The sequence below is a fragment of the Drosophila simulans genome, chromosome 3R (genome assembly GCF_016746395.2).
Source record: "Drosophila simulans strain w501 chromosome 3R, Prin_Dsim_3.1, whole genome shotgun sequence".
Lineage (NCBI taxonomy): Eukaryota > Metazoa > Arthropoda > Insecta > Diptera > Drosophilidae > Drosophila > Drosophila simulans.
In genome coordinates this window covers 15,798,814-15,820,239 of record NC_052523.2, presented here as the reverse complement: position 1 = coordinate 15,820,239, position 21,426 = coordinate 15,798,814, and the positions used below count along the sequence as shown (strand labels likewise).

Here is a 21,426-nt window from a genome sequence, read left to right as displayed (position 1 = left end):
ATTACAACTCAAGTGCCAAGAAAAAATAGCTATATAGATATTAAAAAAAAAATCAGTTTTTACCAAAGTAAAGTACCTTAAAACAAAACCATCTCAGTTGAGCAACCGAAAAAACATCGCGAAGGGATTATAATATTTAATGATTCCCAATTAAAGTGACAAAGTTGGCATCATAAAGATAAACATGCCGAATGTGATAAAGTAGTATATTTTATCTTTCTCTTTCGTTAGACCATGAAAATGTTCATGATCAGCATTTAACCCAAATATTTGAAAGCAGTACAGCATACTTTTGGGGGAAACAAAATATACCTCGGATTTTATTTCAATTGGAAAATTAACTGCTCATATTCTTGTGTAAATATTTAACTAAATCACTACGTTCATACATAGTTTAATACACATTAATTTAGTTTTGGTGGTTTTTGTTGTTGTAACTGTTTTATAATGGTGATATTTTCATTGACCTGCATGATCGTTCTATTCTATACACACACGGGTTATTCTTGTAGAAATTGATAGATCCTTTCATATAAGCATTTATAAAAAGTTTGATACAATAATCTCATACATACTCGTATGAAGTGGGATATTCAGTTTGTTTGATGGAAAGTTTCTGACAATGCTTTTTGAGGGGAGTGTATGCATTTTGTATGTGTGCACGCCTTCTTCTGCGCGAAATTCCTTAGCGTAGTTTGTTTAACATTAATCATTACGGTTCCATTAAGTAAAGCACACCAAGTTCTGTTGCAGTCTCTCTTACAAAAATTAAATCAAGTAAAGCCGTAAAACAAAACTCATAGCATATAAATAAAAATGTCTAGGGCAGAGCAGATGTGGTAGGCAAGCAGCATCTGGGCATCATTTCACATCCATCTCCTCGGGCAACCGGAGATTCACAGCTCTTCCTTCTCTATCTATTGCCACACACTGCTCTCGTTCTCCGTATCACTTAAAATTTCCACGACCTCTTCCTCGCCCGTCAGCAAACCCTCTTCTTGTGGGAAACCCTTAAAGCCATCGTCCACATCTCCATCGCCTTCGGCATCGCCATCAGCTTCGCATTCATCCGCATTCTCGCTGAGCTGGGTAATATCGGTCACTATGGCATCATCTGGTTCCGCTTGGACGGTATTCTTGGCTGCTAGTGAAGGAGCCACGGCGGACACATCCATCGGCGGTAGCGTGGCCACGGGATTGAAGGGCGCATCCAAGTCCTCTAGGCCACGTGGCGGCTTCAGTTTCGACAACTCCTCACGCAGGTGGCGATAGTGACGACGCAGGACCATTGAGTTGAACGATATAGTGCGACTGGCCCTCTCGGTGTATTGCGGCTTACCCAGTTCCTCGATCCAGCCTTCTATCTGGGCGCAAATCTCCTCTCGCTTCAACCAGAAGTGCTTGTGTATGACCTTTGGTGTTGGATAAATGCATGTTAAGTACAGCTGGGCATTTATGAAACTTTTAAAATAAAACTTACATCTTTAAAGCACTGACTTGGACTACGTATCTGCTCCAACATAGCCCACCGCACACAGGCCTGATATATATTGCTATTATATTCTCGTGACGAATTTGTACCACTTGGACTGCCACGACTTCTTTCAAAGCCCGGTTCATTGAAATAGGGCTCGGGAACGAGGATCAGGGACTGGATGGAAACGAGTACCTGCAGGAAGCTGGATGTCTGTGCATTCCATTTCTCCTCAGGCCGACCATGCCAGGTGTTGAGAACTGACAGGCAAACTTTGCCGTCATTATAGAGGTTTGGGTTAAAGCGCACCGAATGGCGACCCGTCGTCTCCAGATTGATGAGCATGGGCTGGTTAGGGTAGTCCGGTGGAAAGAAGACATCAAACTCAAAGCACCCGTTGGCGTAAGGCGTGTCCGCCGGACCAGTTATGAGTACCTGTTTGTGTTGTTATATAAAAACAAAACATGAATCTTTTAAACAATTAACTACAACTTTCAACATACCTTCATTACGTCTAATCTATCAGTATCACAGCGTACAAATACAGAACTACTAAAGCTGAGGGGTAGGCTGGTAGACAGTGTAACTGCCTCCTGGGCGAGTCGCTTGACCCGTGACGGATGGTAACGATCGCCGGCGAGCCGAACCATTTTTTCGAAGTGATGCGAGACCACAAAGCGGAAACTGTTGTTGTCCGACTCAACAATCATGTCAAACGTATCGAACTGGCGCTTCTTCATTAGCTCCAAGTAGCGCTGTTCAATTGATTTGCTCACGGGCTCTATCTGTGCGCTGCCGTCTTCGTTGGTATGCAACATGTTGATTAGCGCATCCGCATCTGTGGTTTTTTGCACCAGGACACTGGTTTCATGGATATCCGGAATAAGCAAAGCTAATCCTTCATCGTCGCCATCATCGATGTTAAAGGTCAACTGATGTGTCTGTCCCTTTATGTTTGACTTCTTGTTAACTCTGTGAAAGTGGATTTGTTTAAAAAATATATTTTGTAAAGTCTAACGTCTACTCACTTTAACCGTTTAGCGTAGGTATCCACACAGGTCTTCATGCTTGTGAGCAACTCCACTATGGGTGGCGTGCTGTCCCCACTGCCACTGGCAGATGGTTGGAGCAACGAGACAAGCGTCTTAGACAGCGATAGGGCACGCAGAAGTTTGAGTATGGCACGGTATAGCGGAATGTGGCGCGTGATATCAAGCACTGAATCGTTGCGCAGATAGGAGCTGAGGGCGGGAATTAAGCAAGACTGCTGCAGTAGGGTTTGGAAGATGGGCGGCAACTCGCCGGTAACATCTCTGACATCATGATATGCTAGGATGTCCTCTCCGCACATTTCACTTGGGATGCAGTCACCAGGATTTATGTAACTTGCCAGAACAAGCAGCAACACTGTGACATGCTCCTCCTCGCTCTTTTGCCGAAGTAGCGCCTGTTCCACATTCCACGACTGAGTGGTAGAACCGGTACCGAAACCAGTGCCCTTGGCCCAGTACATGTGGCTTTTGTCGTCCGACGTGGCACTAGGTGTGGCCTCTTCTGGTGCATTAGTTTTGGTACCGCTTACACTTCCGTTTCCACTTCCATTGCCAATGGTACCGCTACCACTACTTGTTCCACTTGGCGATGGATCGCTAATCGGTGCTCCAATCCTGTTGTTGTGCGACTGATGCGAGAAAATTCCGAGGCAGTTAAGCACTAGGTGCATGGCCCCCACTTCGATTACCACGCGACGTAGCAAAACACCGTCGTCGGTGGACAACGGCACACTATCAAGAAGCTGACGGAAGACCTCGAAGGGTAATGTAGGCAAGGAGGGTGCCAGCGGCAGACTGTATATATCATCTGGAACGGAGAGCGGGTTAGTTAATGAATTAATCGACCAATCTTTTAACGTACTGCCATCCCCATCTCCCGTGACTCCGAGCACTAAGCGGAGAAGACACTGCGCCCGCATCTTGTCTCGCAGCAAGACATCAGAGTAGGCGGGCAGGCGCAGGAATAATCCAAATGCGGCCAGCGAGTGCTGAGGCACCGAACTGACCGTTGCCAGCTTAGCTGCTGGCTCACAGAGAGTGTCCTCCAAATCCTCATAGATCTCGTCGTTCGGTTCCAACTTTACCCAGTCAGAGAGCGGCGGACTTTTCTCCTTTTCGCTGTACACCAAGGTGGTCTTGCGACCTGAGTGCTCTGGATATACGGTGGGCAGGTAGTGAGCGAGTAAAGATAGACCACCACTGGTGGAAAATCGTTGCAGTGGTGATGGCAACGGCTCCGTGCAGGCAGCTTTTGTCTTCTTTGCCTCGCTTGTGTCATCAGAACGCTGCTGAAGTACCAGATCAAACGATATGCAGGGCGTCGAAAGAGAATGTCCTGCATTCTGAAGCGAGGCCAAAACCTGCGAGATGGTGGCATCTCCAGCTAGAACAATATCAGAATACTCTGGTATTACCAATCGGTTTCCACTAGCGGCATTCGCCGTTTGCAACAAGAACTCCTCTACGTTGAATATATCTGTAAGAGATTATTTTGTTTATAACGCATTTATGGAAAATCTAGCGAATACTCACTAGAAGCCAAGTTCGTTGAGCTGGTTTGAGTCTCCTTGTCCTTGTTCATGGCTGCTTGGTTCTTAGCATCTTTTATGCGCTTGTCCTTGGCTGCCACAGCTGCACCAACGGTAAGGAACTCCATGCTACCCGATTCTACGTTGTTAAAGTTAAGGAAGCTGCTCTTTTCCATTTTGCTCTCACTTGATTTGGCAGTTGCACTCGATACGCCACTGCTCGAGGCAGAGGCCTCGCCAGCTCGCTGATCTGTTGGTTGTTGATAAACTAAATTACTAAACACTACGGGATCAAAACAAAAAAAAAATATAAAGAAATTAAATTAGGAGGCAAAAAATAAAAGTAGGCTAAACCGAATAACAAAGGCAGATACAAATAAAGGGTATTATCTAAAAAAAAAACTCACCATTAACGCAATTCTGCATAACCTCTTGACACGTGGTGCTAGTGGTCACCGTGAATAGCATGTGGTGGGCGCTGCTCCTCCTGGCCGGATGATTGTTGACGGCTGCTACGGGTAAGCTAGTACTTGCACCACTCGAAATCCCGCCTAAGATGGCGGAGAGGGTATCCCTCCTTTGCAAGGGCTGCTGACTTCTCACAGAGACTGTGATGTGTTCATTCTCGAGGAGGAGCTGCAGAACCATCTGTCTGGTAAATCCAGATATAGTTGGCCGAACTCCATGCGAAAATCTTAATGGCTTGCAAATTATGGCTCCAATGAGCAACGATGTAAGAACTTCCTGGTTTCCGGGATGGCATGCGCTAACTCGCGTGAAGAAGTTGATTGTAGCCCTCTCCAGGCGGATGAACGATTGTTCCTTAGGCAAAGTCTTGCTGAACTGGGCGGCATGTGTGTTACAGAGCAACTGCAGCAGAGGCTTCCAAAATACGGAGCCCTGCATTGTCCCCAACCAATCACGCATTGGACCTTCGGCACAACATTCGGCAAAGAAATCTAGCACTTTGGGTACATTCGAGCTGCTTAGCAGTGGAGTATTATGAACCACATTTGCTTCGGCCTTGTCAAAGTCCGTAAGAGACGAATCCTCGTCGTCTGCTGCAGCGGCTGCCTGATTGTTGGCTAATGTTTCGTCTTCCGGCACAGTAACTGTAGCTGCAGAAGCTACTGGCTCCGATCCCGGCATGAGATGCATGCAATACTCGTTAATGCCGTGGGCCAATAGCTTTGGAAGTCCGGAGTCCAGCATCTGGTAAACTGCTGCCGGGGACTGGCAGGCCAAGGCTAGAGTCTTTAGGAATGTTGGACGCTGTAGCAAAACACTAAGGTTTTCGCTACCCTCACGGCGGAACCAAGCACTACCACTTTGCACTTTGCTGTCATCAGTCTGACCTCGAGCTGGAGGTTCCAGCTTTACTCCCAGCTTGACCAACAGCTGGTTAAACAGTTCTGGCTTAATGAAGCACAATGCACACAACAAGGAGTCAAAACTGCACTTCAGTGGCTCATCGTGCTCCAGCGATGATACCCATTCAAAACAGGTCTCGAACAGCGAAGATGAAATGAGAAGCGGTAACTCAGGCAATTGTTGCTGGGTATGCACTTTCCACAGAATCGAAGCAATCACCTTTACGAATCCACTTTGTGGATTATTACAGCGAGCCTGCTTGCTGTAATTGTCGTGCAGTTGCATCACCCAGTCGATAAGCACGCGTAGTTTGTCCAGTAGGTGCTCCGTCGATCCGGTAACTACTTCATAAATAAGATCGCACACCGAATCGCTGGAGAGCTTAAAAACTGTAAAAGTACATTTTTGGAATTAGTTCGGACATTTCCTGGATGCAAAAAACTCACCTTGCGGAGTGGTGTGCCACAGGAGCGTCCTAAGAAGCTGCAAACTGATCTCGTGGTTGTAAGCACTTAATTTTAACAAAATGGTCTCCAAGTGTTGCTGTGCAAGACTTGGAATCATTGGCATTATGTTCAGCAATGAGCAGCAGGCCTCTAAAAAGCCGGGATATGCAGCCGGATAGGCGGCGATAAGATCAGCCAGCTTACTGTCTGGTTGTAAAGCGGCCACATGGAAACAGCGCGACAGAATGCGAACCCAGCCAATGCTAGTCTTCGCAAAAGCATCATCTTCAAGCATGGAATCCGCATCCATTGCAGCTAAAACTGCAGTTTGCACCGGCGAGGAGCACGTTGCTAAGGAGTCAATGAACGGATTCGGTGAGCGAAGGCCATGCATGCGATTCCCGAAGATTGTCTGACCAAGCACAGCTATTTGTACGAGACCCACATTTCCACAGTCCTTGGGTCTAAAATACGAAATAATGAATACATATAAAATGAGAATTTAACGAGAAGATTTTTGTTGCAACTTACTTGTACAGCCTCAGAACAATGCTGGTGGCCACCTCCGCCTTGGCCAGCTTTAGCCTAATGCAGGTCAGTCCAGTGGTGGCCATGGGAGCACCCACTGGGATCGATCCAAGGCCGTAATCTCTGGACAGCTCTAGAGCCACCGCAGACGGACAGGATGCCAAACTAGTTGTGTGCGGCACCAGCTGCACCTCTTTCAGCAAAATCGCTGTGGGCAACGTTATAGTCAGATCCACATGCGTCTCATTTGGATAGAACATATAGGTCCAGGCTGGAGATCGCGGTCTTCGATGTGAATTATTTGGATTTGAAATTAGTACCTCTGCACTTTGTGTCGCATCATTTTCTGAGACAATATGGGAGAAGGGTGCAAAGTTGATCAGACCATCGTACTGAGCAGCACTTCTCGGCGGCTGTGCTGACGTGGGACATGTTGTTCCCGTACCAGTCGTTGTCTTTTTGCAAGCACTACTTGCCGCCACATGATTATTACGCTTAAAGCGCGTATTGCGCGTCAAGTGTTGCATAATCAAAGAAATCTGTCAAAGTTCACTGTAGTAATTATTTGTAGGGAACAAATTAGACTGTTATCTTACCAATCCTGGTTGCATGTTGATGATAGTTTTATTGAGTCGCACCAAGTTATGACATATAATCTGAATTCCGCCCAATTGGGTGAACGTCTGCACTGCCGCTGTTACCTCCAATACCTTCGAGATGTACCACAAGAAGGGCTCAGACAGCGGCAGACGCGGCAGCGTTGCATTTCTTTGAATAGTAGCTGTAGGTGAAAAAATCGTCAGAATTTAACGACTACCAAAATAAGTTAACAATTAGACTTACTTTCTTCAAGGTATTGGCAAATGGGCGCCACAACAAGTCGGGGATGCGAGGCCTTGTCGTTGAGGGTAATCATCAAACTAAAGACGGCGTCTGCAATTGTCTGCGGATCATCTAAAATCATATTGGACTTCGGTGAAAAGAAACAGCCAGAGGACATCATGGTGAAGGTGTTTGTCGAGCACTGGGAAAGCGTTCCAAAAAGTCGCTTCATTGTGGGGAAATGGCGGAGTACTAAAATGGGAGTTTTTAATTAAGGAATATATATAAGCACAATCAATTTAAACCTACCCCAATCTGCAATGCAAGGCACTTTGCTGCGATGTCCTTCCGTGTTTAACTGCTCCGCTTTAGTCTCATCCGTTTGACTCTGATTGGAAAGTTCCTCCTCCTCGGGAATGGTAACCTCCTACAGTAAAATATGCAAATGTGATTGGTTTCATAACATTTTGTACGGGAACATACACTTGGTTGCCGGGGCATCTCCGTCAATACCATGTGTGACGATAGTTTCAGCAGATTTATAATGAGTGAGTTGTCGCAAATTGCCGCATTCTGCTTGCTGGGATTTTCTGATCCCAGGACGTTGGCAAACAAATTGCTAAAATTGTTGCCAACTGGACTGTTTTCATTTCCACGCTGACATTGTAGCTTCTCACCATTGGATATGTTGTTGTACACCAGGAAAGCTAATGAAAAAATAAGAGCTCAATAAAAATGTATACAGCGAAATAACCTTTACTACTTACAAACACTTTCTGTGATTTTAAGCGCAATGTTGAGGTCCCCCTTATCATGGGGAATCATAAGTAGATCACGAACCAGCTGGTTTTGAGCATCAATTGGGCCCTGCTGGTTGCTAATAGAGCCACCAGGCTGCACCAACTGGAGCACAACATGCAACAAAATATCCTTGAGTCGACGTTTGCAAGGAATGCCACTCGTCTCGCTTTTGCTGTGCAGCCAGAGCAATAAATCATGCAAGTGCTTGCAAATAGTAGGTCCAGCCTGATGAAATATTTATTCAATTTGTTAGCCGCTTCAGTTGTACCATGAAATCAGCTAAATAACTTACGCATCGGTTGGTGATGATAGATGAGCTCATGCCATAACCGGAAAAGAACCGCAGCAGCACTTTCTCAAAGTTTTCATCATTCACGATAGCCTCGTTGATACGCGTACAGTCCGCATCCTCTCCGATGGGCAATGAGTTGCAAGCGAGAAACAGGCACTGGAAGCCCAGGCACCAAGTCCGCAGTTTTATATCACTGTGCCAGGCCAAAGCCAGGAGCAATCCCTGCACCGCATTTGCTCCAAACGGAATTTTTGGGACATCCGAGTGAGTGATGCCACTGGTATATGGCTTGTCCGAGAGCTCGCAATTTAGCGTGAGCCACATCTGCAGCACCTGCTCCAAGTGCACCCACGTGTCTTCATAGTGCAAGTCCGCCAGGATGGAGTCAAAGACTTTCTTAAACATCACATAAGTATTGCGACCGTTGTATTCCGTGCCTGACCAAAGTTGAGTCAAATATTCTGGCCAAGGAGCAGCCTCAGGTGGTGGAGAGACAAACTCATTGGTCAACACCTGAGGAAGGGATGAGTAGAGATCCAGGGAGGTGCGATTTGTTAGCCTTCTAAGCTGCGTTTCTACATGCAATTCCAGACCCACGTCCAATCGTGAATCCAGTGCAATCGAGATAGACTTGCAGAAGAAATTGAAGGTGTTCTTGGACAGGGCGTTACTTTCCTTCTTGGTAACTGGCTTCGTTCTTTCAATCATGTCAATGTCATTTAGCATTTCATCGAATTCCGTGTCATCGCATTCAATTAATGAAGGAAGATAATTATATTTGACGGCTGTAATGTAAAAATTGAGTATATGATAAAGTATATGATTGTTCTCATTGTTTTACAATAAAATTGGAGGACACGGGGAGGAAAATCATACGTAATGGAAATCAAAAATGAAGCGTAGAAATGGGAAAAAATATTCTTGTACCAGGAACCGTAAATGATTAATATTATATTGCTTAGTTCATTGATTTCAATTGCTTAAATTATTTTTGAAAAAGTTACGGTCCCCAAACACAGAATATGTGGTAGTCAGGCCATCGAACTATACTCCTTGCATATATACCAGGCTGGGTTCTATGGTTAAGAAAATTACTCTGATTACCCTCTTGATAAAATTCTCTTGCTGTCGGCATCAGCGTCTCAAATAGTGCCTCAGTACACGAGGAAGCAGTGGCTAAAAGTATGAAAAATTCATTGGAAATTCTTTACAACTCTTGATTAGGGTAAACAATGTCCGGGGAAAGAATTATCTACGGGCAAGCCGAAGAAATGAATACCTCTGCAAATGTTTCACACGTATCGTATTCATATATAAAATAATCGATTTTGATCATTTCATAAATATAGAAGCATTTAGATTAACTAAGGAAGCTTGGTACTTACAAGTATAGTCGCTGAAAAGATCCCGTGTTTCCTGGATAGCAGCTTCCATTGTACGGGGCGTGTCATTAGTGGGTGTGACATCATTGTCCCGGAACTGCTTGTCCGCATCCAAAAGATCCTGCAAAATTATTAGTATATAGTTTATTAGTTTTGTTCTTTTGTCAAGATGGCTTGATGAAATCGATGTTGCACTTACTTGCAGTAAACACGTAATGGCATGAACAGCCCAGGGCTGCTGCTGATCATTCCACACGGATAGACGTACAAGTTGCTCCAACTGCGCGGTGGTCACAATCTTACACAGCTGTACGGACGGTCTGCATGCAGCCACCAAACGGGCTATGACTTTGCAAGTGAGCAAAAACTGGTCCATATTGCAATCGAAGTCCATTTCAAGTAACAGGGCAAAGAGACCGCGAATAACCACCTTAATGTTGTCCATTCGAAGTGATTTTAATCCCTTGTCAAAGTTGCTGTCGCGTTCGCCATCGGTACCCGGCACAGCCTGATGCTTAGGGGAGGATGAGGAAGCCGCACTTTTTGATGTATTGCTACTCGAACTTGTAGGACCACCCACGCACAGGCCGGAGGATCCCATATTGATCTTGCTACTTGTTGAGGTCGACTTCGTTGGTCCAGTGCCCTTTGATTTCGTTGACAGCTCCATGAAAATGCCTGGATGCTAAGAATAAAACCAATAATTAATATAAAATGAAGTGTTAAGTGAAGAGTAAACTCACCTCATTCTGTATCATATAAATCTTCTTTCCCCAATCAGCGTAAGGCTGCGCCAAGTACTTGTTTTGCTGAATTATGCGTTTTTTAAAGCATCGCAGCTGTTTGATGTTGGGAGTGGTACTAGGTCTGGCCTTAGTAAAATCGCCCTCGCAGCTCATGAAGTCCCAGCGAGCTGCTGCTGCAATTTTTTAAATATTATTTTTCATTATTCTATAAAAGGCAGCGTTTGATTGCACTTACATTTATCCTTGCGCTCGTTGTCATCCAGGCACACTGAGAGAAACAGAAGTAGCCAGGTAATCAGCTGCAGATCAGATGTGGTGCCCATTGCTGCATTGCGGTCAGCAGCGTTTGCCGACGTGCTGGGCTGCTCCGACTGGAATTTGTAGTGCGGTGAGATGGGGGCCAACAGCTTGACGAGCGTCTTAAGCACGGCATCTATTACTATGGATCGACAGGCGCCCATAGCAATGCTTCGACGTCCCAGGTAGGTGAGCAAAAAGAATATGCTGTAACAATATCGAAAATTAGTTTCGTCTTAGTCGTTATCAAGGATTTTAGTACTAACCGGTCCTGGGGGAAGGCCTTGCAGTTCTGGGCAGAGAATAGGCTGCAGAAGGTGTCAGCGAGAAAGTCTCCCCACCACGGTTGGAAGCAGCACATACGCACAAGCAAGGAGCATGTTGCCAACTGTAGCTGGGCATCACCGTACACAACCAGTGCGTTGAAAAGCGCCTTCGCCGTGGCAGCATTGAATCTCTGATGAACGGGCAGGATGTTCTTGATTCCATACTCGATGGAGAAGTGCAAGAGCACCTCCACCAGACTCAGACTAAGCACACGCAACTTGTCCCTCGAGGCAGCGCGCAGGATATCCTCGGTTACAGGAATAGATTGTCCCGGAAGAACCGTTGTCGTCAGAGAATTAGGGGAAATAGCGCGTTCCAAACGGAGCACCACGTTACGTATAACATTGATCTGATATTGCAGAAGCATGCACTCATCGTACAGTGAAACGACCTTATTGTTGTTTTCCAGCCCACTTAGCTCCTCTTCACGTTGCTTGTTGATAAAGGCCTGCAGATGAGCCACATTGGACAGTTCACTATTTCTCATGGGAGCCAGCAGATCCATCAACTTGGAGCTAGCCAAGCTATAACGGCAGTGGACATCCTCGTACAGTGCATTTAGCGACTTTATTTGCGATTGAAGGCTATGTGTGGGATGCTTGATGTACTTCATAAGCTGGTCACCATATCCGTCGTGCTCCAGCAATACTGGGTGCCCGAAGAAACGTCCCAATGGTATTTTGCACTTTGTGGTCGACATGCCGATACGACCAATTATGGTCAACTTTAGGTAACGGCAAATTGGGGCCGGCTGAATGTCGCTGAGTACAAGCGTTTTGGTTTGAATGTCATTCACCTGCACCAACCGCGTGCAATCGGTCTCCTCGTCAAAACTCCATATGTCGATATTAAGGGAAGTCAACTCATCGCAGGAGGGAATCACCAAATCTGTTAGAAGAATATGCTGTCCAAAGTCTAAAACCACAAATCGCCTTGCACCCGAATGCATGCGATCGATGACGATCATCTGCTTGGGCGGCGGCGTGATTAATTTGTGCCAGGCAATCGGCTGGCCAGGATTGGCATTTAGGCTCTCAGTGATCTTTTCGCTATCCGCGCCATCGTCAAGTATGTTACCACCTGCTGACGGGGTCTGTTGTAACATATTTGATTCGGAAGTAGCCTCAGAGCATACGATGGGAGCTTCCACCTCCAAATTAAATGGCGGCGTTGTGCTACCGTCCCAGTTGTCCAGTTTGCCAAAGTCATCGAACGAAATGTGCTCATTTATCTTCTTTTGCATGTAGCTCTCAAGTAGCGACAACTTCGGTAAAAACTTTGCAATAGCTAATTTGTCCATTATGACTGATTTTTCTTTTTTAACCTCCCCCTTTAAGGTCTGTTTAACGGAGTTTAACGAAGACCCTGCTAAAAAGATAGGTCGATATATAAGTTATGCATAAATATATCAGTAGTTTTTCAAAAAAATTTCTGTGTCCTAATGGAAATTACTTACATGTTTTATCTTTGAAGCCATTGACCAAACCAAAAGCATCGTAATCGACCTTTTCCTGCTTTTCCTTCATTTCCTCTACCAGACACTCCACATCATTGACCAAATCATTGAGCTAGAAAATATTACATTAAATTCTTAACTTTTTTATCACTAATTATTGGTATACCATTTCCTCTCCTTTCTCCTTGAAAGGAGAAACCACTTGCTTTGGAATCATCATAACATCCTCGATTATCACGTTGGCACCAGAGTTCCCTCCCACACTATCGATATTGTCGATACGAGTAGCTTCGGAAGTCTGAACGCAGGTAAAGTGGAGCTGAACCACCTCTAACAACCCACGCAGTTGGTTACTGATGCTCTTTCCTCGGATCAGATATGGAAATGTGCGGAAGTCTACGCCATCTGCAAACAAAAATGTTGCTATTAACTGAAGTCGCAGATTTTATTATTTAGAATGCTACCTATGGAGCTTAATCGCTTGATGTCCAGACCAGTCACTGGCAGAATTGTTGGACTGCTGCGTATCACATTGGAAACCGATGAACCGGGACCTTGTCTGCTGACGTTGGGGAAGTCAAAATCAAAGATTTCCGGCTCAAATGGATACCCGTAGAGCCCGAATCGCGTGCATAACAGAGCACAGTGGGGGTCCCAACGCTTGTCGATTTCGGCTGCAATCCCTTTTAACAGACTGATCGCCTGCTCAGAGATGCTATTGTGGGACTCGGCGGTGGATGTGGCGCAGGTGAGCATCATATACCAGCGAACAACGCTACCACATTGAGCGCGCGGTAGCTCTGGAAAGGTGTTGGCAATAGCCGCTTTGAAGCTGTAATCCAGCGTCGTGTGAACCTGCACCTCTGCCGGCAGATTGGTTGCACCCCTGCAATTTATATTATGGTTAATTTTCATTGGAAATTGGATAAAACACGTGTTGTTACTTACTCTGTCAACATGATTAGAAGTTTCACACATTTGTGGGCCGTACTACGTTCGCTGTAGATAACGCAGTTCCGGAGCAATTGCTCGATATGCTTCTCAGCCAGGGAAATGCACTCGAACTGCTGAGCAAGCAAATCTTGGATGTTAGCTGCTGTCTGTTTATTAATCTGGTCCTTGAGGCGCTCCGATTTGGGTGAACGAAAACGGTTCAGCCTGATGAAGCAAATCCAATTGAGTATATCAAGTGATAGGTTCTTGGCCAACGGGCTGGAGGCCGGATCACTAGCGATGCGCAGTAGTTGCACCAGCAACACGTTGCTCTCCAACATGGCTATGCGCTGCATCCGTCCATTGCTGATTCGACTGTGAGACTTCACAGCACGCACACTGATGGATATTTCGTGTAACCAGTCGCAACCTACAAACAAAAACAGAAAGAATAAGACACATTTTATAACACTTCTGGACCATCAGAATGAAATGCAACGCCATGAAGTACCTTCCCTACTGGGCAGTTGCTCGGGCCTGCGTCCAACAGAGGGAGCAACTGCAGCTGACTGGCTTTGGGTCTTGTTTTTAATGATCTTCGCCACAAATACCTTTTCATTTTCTTGGGTCTTGGGTTTGTTTACTTGAATAATTTTAACGCAAGCGTTTTTTGCCGCTGGAAATACTTCAAGGACTGCTGTCTTGACCACATTGAATATATTTGCCACATTAAAGGGGTTTTTAGAGACCTTGTTACGTTCCACAAATCCCTCAACATGATGCGGCCGCTTGTGCCGCGTTGGTGAATCTGCAAAATGGGGCGATGAGGACTGTAAACGACTTCAAAACTGTCTGCAGAAAAGGCGCAACGCACGCTGTTGGACCCTAATTCTGACCCGACTCAAAATTCAATTGACGTAAAAAATATAAATATGGAAATAAAAAGGACATCAACTCCAAAAAAAATAGAAAATATTTTGTTTCTTTATAATGGAAAAAGAAACAAAAGTTAGGTTAGAATAGGTATACAGAAAGCCAATAACAAGGGTAATGTATTCTAACCGAGACCACATTTTATCGCCAGCCTACATACCTCTAGTCTTGTTCTGCCCATCTTTCGACGGATCCGACACAGTTTTGATGTGGAGCAAGAAGTTTCTAGTACGGGTCTTAAATAGTTTTGGGGATGTGAGCGTGGCGGTGCCTCCCTGATCACACAGATCAATGCATGAGGAGAGTTCAATGGGGCCGGCCAGAACTTCCGCATTGTGGGCTAGTAAATATTCCTCACTCAGCACAGGATTTTCGTTGGCAACTAGGAGAAAGATAGACACATTGTTAAGAAACAGCTAACGCTATTGGTGCTTAAACTTACTATATGAGAGATCAATGTTGTCATCGATGACATTCGGCTTATAACTGGAGTGAGGTCCCTTCATTCTGTACCCAAATCCATTGTTATTTTGTTTCAATAACGTAACCTGAATTGCTGCAGGGTTTGAGCATTGCTGGTAAACCGTAAACTTTAGATCAATGTGCCCCAGAGATACGGGTTGGGCCAAGTTAATCTCTATAATGTGCTCGTCCCAGGTGGTTCTACAATTTAAAAATGATTTGTTTAACAAATACATATAACCATTAATAATTCTGTTAAGTACTTACGCATCGTTGTGAAGACGCCAGGTGCGAGTGAAATCTCGTTCATCGCCACCATGTCGCATGTTTTGGGACTGTTTACGTTGGTTCTGCACCTGCCCGAGATCGTTCCAACAACTGGGCACTTCAGCTGAGTAGACGGTTAGTTTATCATCGAATTGGGTGAGGGCGTAAAAGACTTTTAGGTCTTCGAGTGTCAGGTCAGCCGTCTTGTAAGCGAGCAGGTTCGCATTGGTGGATGGCGCGGAAGCTGCCGATGGCGAAGTTTGGACGTGCGCACCCTGAGCCGCGCTGGAGGAGTTCGGGATTGCAGCTGCCTCACTGCCAACATCCATGCAAATAGATTCGTTGGCGAGCAGGGTCTTGCCCAGTAGATCCGTTCCGCCTAATTGGCGTCCGCCATCCGTAACACTTACGTCCGCTGCCTGTGTTAATGTGGTACTGCAGTCATCGTCCATTTCCAGAAGTTCGTCTCCAGAATCGTTCTCCCCCTCGCTTAGCGAGTAGAAGAGCAGGCCGCCCTGTCGAGAGCAACAGCATAGCCTATCCAAGTTCCGGCAATAAACCACAGACTCGAAGTGCTCGCCTTCCTCCTCGATCACCATAGTGCCTTGGAAGTCAGCGAGAGAATATATTTCCACGGTGCCATCTGCACACACCACACATATGGACCCGGCATCCTTATGCTCTGGAGAGGAGTTGAAGTGCGGGAGAATGCAGAGTTGCTTGGGAAACTTGGCCCTACTGAAAGTCATGGCCAGGGTGTAGTCGTTGGATATTTCAGTGTCATCGTAGTCGAACACTAAGAGCTGAGCAGCTACATTCCCTTCGGCGTTGTTATCTGAACAGGTGAAAAATGTAACTCATTTTTATTTGTAACAATTAAGAGAGCGATTTCCCTCGTACCTGTCTCCATTGACTCGTCTGTCCGCTGCTCCTCATCCTCTTCCTCCTCCTCCTTGGCCACGGTGGCCATGATGATTTTGCTTCCCTCTGCCTCCGGCGCCTTGGTACGCAGCAATTTGACCAGCAGTTGGTTGCACTTGGGAGTAGTCGGAAGAATTTCGGCGATTTCGATTACCTCCTGGGCCATGTGGTTCGCACCGTTTACCCCACTGCTGGCACCATCTAAAGCGTTCATGCGCTTCACACTTGTCCAGCTCTCAACTACACAATCTATCTCTTCGATGGCTGCCATTTTGTCGATAGTGTTGTTAGTGCCTCCGTTGATCATGATGTTATTGTTATTATTAGAGGAATTTCCGCCCAGGGAATTCGACTCGTTGTTGTTGTTATTGTTATTATTGTTTTGGTGAGTAATCTCCACATCCACGACCAGCTTATTAATCTCGTTGCCCATGCCAATATTGCTGACATTCACCGTATTCGATGATCCCACCATCAAACTGAGTGGCTCTTCCAGATTGTGATCCAGAATCTGGGACAATGTGCACAAATCGAAATCATACAGGGCTGAGGCATCGTCGGTGTTTTGGCTAACTCCATTATTCTTGTTGTAGGTCATAAGAGCGGACACAAATCCGTTGCTATCGAAGCCGTCGGCGAACTTCTCGTATGGGGTCATAGCCTTGTTATCATCATCTTTGGACTCAAGATTCACTTGGGTCACTGTGGCATTGTTTTCAGCGGACACTGTAGCGAAATAAATAGTTTAATTATAATAGGATGATTTCAGTTTATACAGGGTTATCAAAAGCAAAAAATGTACAAAATTTTTAATTCCAACTAATCATACCGTTGACCATAGGAGAAGAAGACTTCATCAGCTGGCCTCCACCGCTTGAGACGCTGCCGCTGTCATTGCTGCCGCTCGTTGAGGTCTCACTGTTGCGATCCACTTCCACAATGTTAAGCACTACCATGCGCAGGGCCAACTCTCCGCTGCTCTGGCGCACGCTGACTCCCAGAACAATCTTGGATCCAACAACGCCGGCCCGAAGCGTGGACGTGGAGGTGATATGCTGGGCATTCACACTGCCAAACTTTCCACCAGATACAGCATTCAATCCCGAGTTGCATCCCGCTCCATTGCTGCTTCCTGTGCCGCCATAATTAGCCGCCGAGTACACATAATTCACCTTGGTGCGAGCTCGTGCATTCGGTAGCACACATATGGCAGTAACGCGAGCCCACTCAAAGCTCTCCTCGAAAACGTAGTTAAGCAGTGTCGGAACATGAAAGCTGTGCATCAGCTTCAGATGGCGTTCAATGCTCCACACGCTCAACTCTCCCGTTTGCGAGCAACTGGTGCAGAGCACGTTCGCATAATCACTGTTTGAAATGATATCGAACCCTAGTCCTGGTGCTGGCAATGCGGGATTTGTGGCGTAAGTTATGGACAGCGGGACGTTCTGTGTGTATTCGCCCTTGACAAATGGACACAGTGGTGAGTGCCTCTCATGCTCGCTCCACGGCTCATCCGTCTTCTCCCAGCACACAAGACACACATTGCAGGTGAAGCACATGGCGCGATCCTCGCCAGATGAAGATGGCTGATGGTAAAATCCGGCCTGAGCCATCTGATCGGGCAGAGCCCATTTGTAGTCCATATGGGGCCACTTCTCGAACGTCTGGCGTCGCACTGCCTCCGAATGCATGAGTACGCGCTGGAAATTGCTAAAGTTCCAGCCAAAATCCGGCACGCGGGAGCCCATCATCATGTCGGTCAGACGCTCATTAATGGCGGAGGCGATGGCCAAGACGGGAATGTGGCGCTCCAGCCGCTTCAGTAGGATAACCATATTATTGGATACTAGCTTTAGGCTAGAATAGGGTACCTCCAGACATATGGTATTCCACTGAAACGAGGAAATCTGTTAGTATGAAAAATTCGAAGTATAAGAAAACTAAATACCCGCTGGGCCTTAATGCCCTTCTTGGCATTCATCTGCGCCTGGTTGATCTTTTGAGTTAGCTCGTTGCTTATGTCACAGGGGCACTCCAAGCCCTCACTTTCCAGTTCGGTTATGCAGTTTTGAAAGATGATCGCTTCGGACAGGATGATCTCCAGCTTGATGTAGTCGTCGTTTTGGCCAATTGGTGGCTGGAGAATGGTGTCCAGCAACAGCACGCCATTATAATCGCCGCGCAATCCGAGATTGTGACCATCCCAGAACAATATCTTGTCTTGCAGAGGCATATATCGACCATTGACAATGCTGTCGCCTGAAGGAGGAAAACCCAGACGAAAGAAAACATTAGAAATGGAATGTGACTTATTCTTTCCGATTCCATGTGGTTCCTGTGCCCATGCATTAATTCTAATCTATAAATGTTTAATAAGCGCTTATAAGTCACGGACGGAAATCCTTTCCAAACGCTAATTCATTATGAAATGGAACCTGTAGATTACGGGACTATATCTGTGAAATTGAAGACCGGAACTTTTCCGAAAATCGTTTCCATGGCACAAGTTCATGGGCAGCGGGGGCGAATGGGGCCATTGAATAGAACAACTGCGTAATAGAAACAAAACAAAAACAAAATGCGTGCTGCTAGCGGCTAATCGCAAGCAATAACAAACGCATTGCGATAGGACAGTACATAAGGCTTCAGCTCCCATGACGAACCACATGGATTGGATAGAATTATCACTCTCCATTTAAGGATTTCCCGGAGCTTTTGTTAAAAATTGATGACAAACGCATACACGAAAAACTGCCAGCACACACAGCCTCACATACAAACAAGCCGACAAGTGCAAGGCAATTACGTATAGAAATGCAATACAGTGAGCCATTGCTATAACGACTGCAAAACTATTATGAGGACCTAGCAGGCAAACAATTGAAATTTGTTTGTAATGAATTCACAACTAGACCGGTATAATGCTAATGAAAAATAATAAAAATAGTGTTCAATACAATATCGTTTTAGTGTCTGCGAATTCATTAGCATTTTCAATGTAATTATCAAATCAAATTTTAATTGGAAATTTCAATAACAAATAAAAATTTTAAGTCTTTTGGAAGTTTCCCAGAAAACAGCGTTGTAATTAATATGATACTTTTTGAAATTTGTTAATTAATGTTTCTTTTTAAGACCATACATGATTAGCACAAATTCGAAATGCCTACTACAAATCGGTGTTACATCGTTCTTCTATAGATATGATTCAGCCAATTCAGATCTTCGATGAACCAGAAGACTATTGATATATTGCTGTTTTTCGCTGTGTGGGTTCTAATTCGCAGTTTTCCACTGTATTGACATTTGCGTGCGCCAGTGTGAGTGTGCCCCATCCGTGTGTGCATAGGTGTAATTTTCTTTTTCCTCGGAAATCTTACCATTGCTACTGAGCTGATAGGTCTGCAGGATCACTCCGGAATTGGCGTCCAGGACCTTGACCGTGCTTCCGTTGTCAAAGAGCAAAAGGACATTTAATTGCGGATGGTAGACGACGTTGCGCATCTCGAATGGTCGAGATGGAGCACTATTACAGTCGCCCAAATCCAAGTAGCCATCTTGCTTGAGGACGCGCTGCTGGTGATGCTGCTCCGTGGCCATTCCGGAGGTGCGCCGCTGCGATTTGTGTGCTCCTGCTTCTGGTTGGGATACTCTGTAGGGTTTTTTTCGCAATTCAATTCGGAAAATAATTGGCTGCAAACAGAGCTCTCTGCTTCTTCTTCTTCTTCTACCTTCTGACAGATGTGTTTGCCATTCGATTGCTAGCAATCGCCTGTGAATGTCAAAAATTAATCGAGTGCCCAGGGGGCGCGCGAGTGTAAGTGGGTGTGGCCACGTCAAGTCAGCAAAGTAAATACATTTAAAAAATAAATAAAATAGTCCACTTTGCAAACTAGAGAGCAACAAATTTGGCCTACTACGCTTAGGGCATTCGATAAGTCAGAGCCATCGATAGGTAGAGATGCCTATCGAGTAATCGATTCCAGGAATGTCAACAAAGTGGAAATAAAATGAATATTCTACCAAAAAAACGGTAAGTTTTATACTGATTCTAAAGATAACTCTTCTCAATTTATGTTTATTTCTTAGCTGGCATGTGCGTACCAAGGAGAACATTGCCCGCGTGCGCCGGGATCAAGCGGCTGCCGCAGCGGAAGAAAAAGTCCGGCAGGAGAAATTGGAATTTGCTGTGGGTATTGCCCAAATAACGTCAATTTAACATATTAATGGGTTCTTTTGTCAAATAGGAAAGCGAGGCGCGAATCAACTTCCTGCGCCGCCAATCAGGCTTGCCGGAGAAGGTCTCCAAGGAATCTCGAGAGGAGCCAGAATGCAGTACTGAAACAACCAAAGGGGTGGATCTCTTTGCGGACTACAAGGCGAGAGTGAAGACGACTAACAAAGACTTGGAAAAGGAGCAAAAGGAGGAGCAGGAGAAGTATGAGAAGCAGATTGGCTACCTCACATACTTGGGCCAGGACACCAATGAAGCTTTGAAAGTGCGCAGCTGGTACGAGTTAGCCCCCAAAAGACCAGAAGTGGGGGATGCCACTCCTACTGAAACTCATCTCAAGCAAAAGCTAGCCCACGATCCTCTGACCCTAATCAATGCTTTGTTGCCTCCAGAGAAAAAGGATCCCAAAAAGGCCACAAAAAGAATTCGCGAAAGGACACCCACGCCTTCTCAAGAACCTTCAATGCCCCACAAGGACAAGAAATCCAAGAAGGATAAGAAAAATAGTAAGCACAAGAAGCACAAGAGCAAAAATGGTTCAAGGGAGACCCTTTTGGCCGAGGAACGCATAAAACGAGAAAAGCTCGAGACGCTAAGAAGGGAGCGCATGCGACGGGAAACAGCTGAGCGCCAGCGTTCCGAGGCTCTGTTCGCACCCAAGGAGCTTCCGGTGGCTGCCAGTGCAGCATCCACTCCGGCTGCGACGCCTAAGGTTGTCCAGAAGTACAACAGCCAGTTCAATCCGGAGTTAGCAAAGCAAAATATGCTCTAGCATTTAATTATGTTTTTAACTTAATGTTAATAGCCTAGATAACGAATGTGAACTCTAAGAAAATGAGTAGAAATTACAATTTATTATTGAATTGATAAAAAAAATACTCTTTATTTAAAAATACAAATAAGTGTTGGAAGCCATAGCACGTCAAATATTTGTACTTTTATAAATACATACGATTGTATAATAAAATAATAATAATATCCAATTATTCAACCGTTCATTACAATAAGTCTTTAGGCGGTTTGGTCATGGTTTAAATTTAGATGTGGCGATAATTCCGGTTTAAAGATATCGGCCACTTTATCGGTGCCGAAACAGGCCAATGCTGCACAACGTCTGAATCGGAAGATCTATTAAGTGATTTTGCACGTTAAA

The 21,426-nt window shown here is 45.4% G+C and overlaps 2 protein-coding genes across 11 annotated transcripts; one reads left to right on the top strand and one right to left on the bottom strand.

Annotated features, from left to right (window-relative positions):
- Positions 1–290: 290 nt before the first annotated feature.
- On the bottom strand, positions 291–19,876 carry LOC6728648 (baculoviral IAP repeat-containing protein 6). 10 transcript variants are annotated; one of them, XM_016177036.3, is made up of 33 exons: positions 19,420–19,876; positions 17,988–18,298; positions 16,869–17,931; positions 16,019–16,765; positions 15,119–15,953; positions 14,832–15,052; positions 14,550–14,771; positions 13,968–14,264; positions 13,472–13,886; positions 12,988–13,409; positions 12,690–12,928; positions 12,524–12,635; positions 11,007–12,435; positions 10,679–10,947; positions 10,441–10,616; positions 9,897–10,382; positions 9,701–9,818; positions 9,420–9,491; positions 8,316–9,100; positions 7,990–8,248; positions 7,706–7,929; positions 7,532–7,649; positions 7,244–7,474; positions 6,997–7,181; positions 6,404–6,939; positions 5,873–6,336; positions 4,463–5,815; positions 4,060–4,338; positions 3,389–4,003; positions 2,503–3,334; positions 1,978–2,446; positions 1,481–1,909; positions 291–1,412 (listed from the first exon to the last, which is right to left on the bottom strand). In XM_016177036.3, the coding sequence occupies exons 1-33, from the start codon at positions 19,637–19,639 to the stop codon at positions 918–920; spliced, it is 14,928 nt and encodes a 4,975-aa protein (XP_016035290.1). In that variant the 5' UTR covers positions 19,640–19,876; the 3' UTR covers positions 291–917. The 10 variants fall into 10 exon arrangements, with proteins under 10 accessions (XP_016035290.1, XP_016035293.1, XP_016035291.1 ...); XM_016177039.3 differs by having other exon boundaries at positions 4,060–4,305; XM_016177037.3 differs by having other exon boundaries at positions 10,441–10,613.
- Positions 19,877–19,911: 35 nt separating this feature from the next.
- On the top strand, positions 19,912–21,258 carry LOC6728654 (leukocyte receptor cluster member 1 homolog). Its single transcript, XM_002103958.4, has 3 exons — positions 19,912–20,072; positions 20,129–20,228; positions 20,287–21,258. Exons 1-3 carry the CDS (start codon positions 20,050–20,052, stop codon positions 21,043–21,045), a joined length of 882 nt encoding a protein of 293 aa, XP_002103994.1. The 5' UTR covers positions 19,912–20,049; the 3' UTR covers positions 21,046–21,258.
- Positions 21,259–21,426: the final 168 nt, after the last annotated feature.

Bases quoted from the DNA above. Each gene is read 5' to 3' on its own strand.
- LOC6728654 (XM_002103958.4), top strand. From the start codon at position 20,050: ATGAATATTCTACCAAAAAAACG. The intron at 20,073-20,128 runs GTAAGTTTTATA...TTTATTTCTTAG, and splicing joins AATATTCTACCAAAAAAACG to CTGGCATGTGCGTACCAAGG. The intron at 20,229-20,286 runs GTGGGTATTGCC...TTTGTCAAATAG, and splicing joins AGGAGAAATTGGAATTTGCT to GAAAGCGAGGCGCGAATCAA.
- LOC6728648 (XM_016177036.3), bottom strand. From the start codon at position 19,639: ATGGCCACGGAGCAGCATCACCAGCAGCGCGTCCTCAAGCAAGATGGC. The intron at 6,337-6,403 runs GTAAGTTGCAAC...TTCGTATTTTAG, and splicing joins ATTGTTCTGAGGCTGTACAA to ACCCAAGGACTGTGGAAATG. The intron at 1,910-1,977 runs GTATGTTGAAAG...CAACACAAACAG, and splicing joins ATAGATTAGACGTAATGAAG to GTACTCATAACTGGTCCGGC.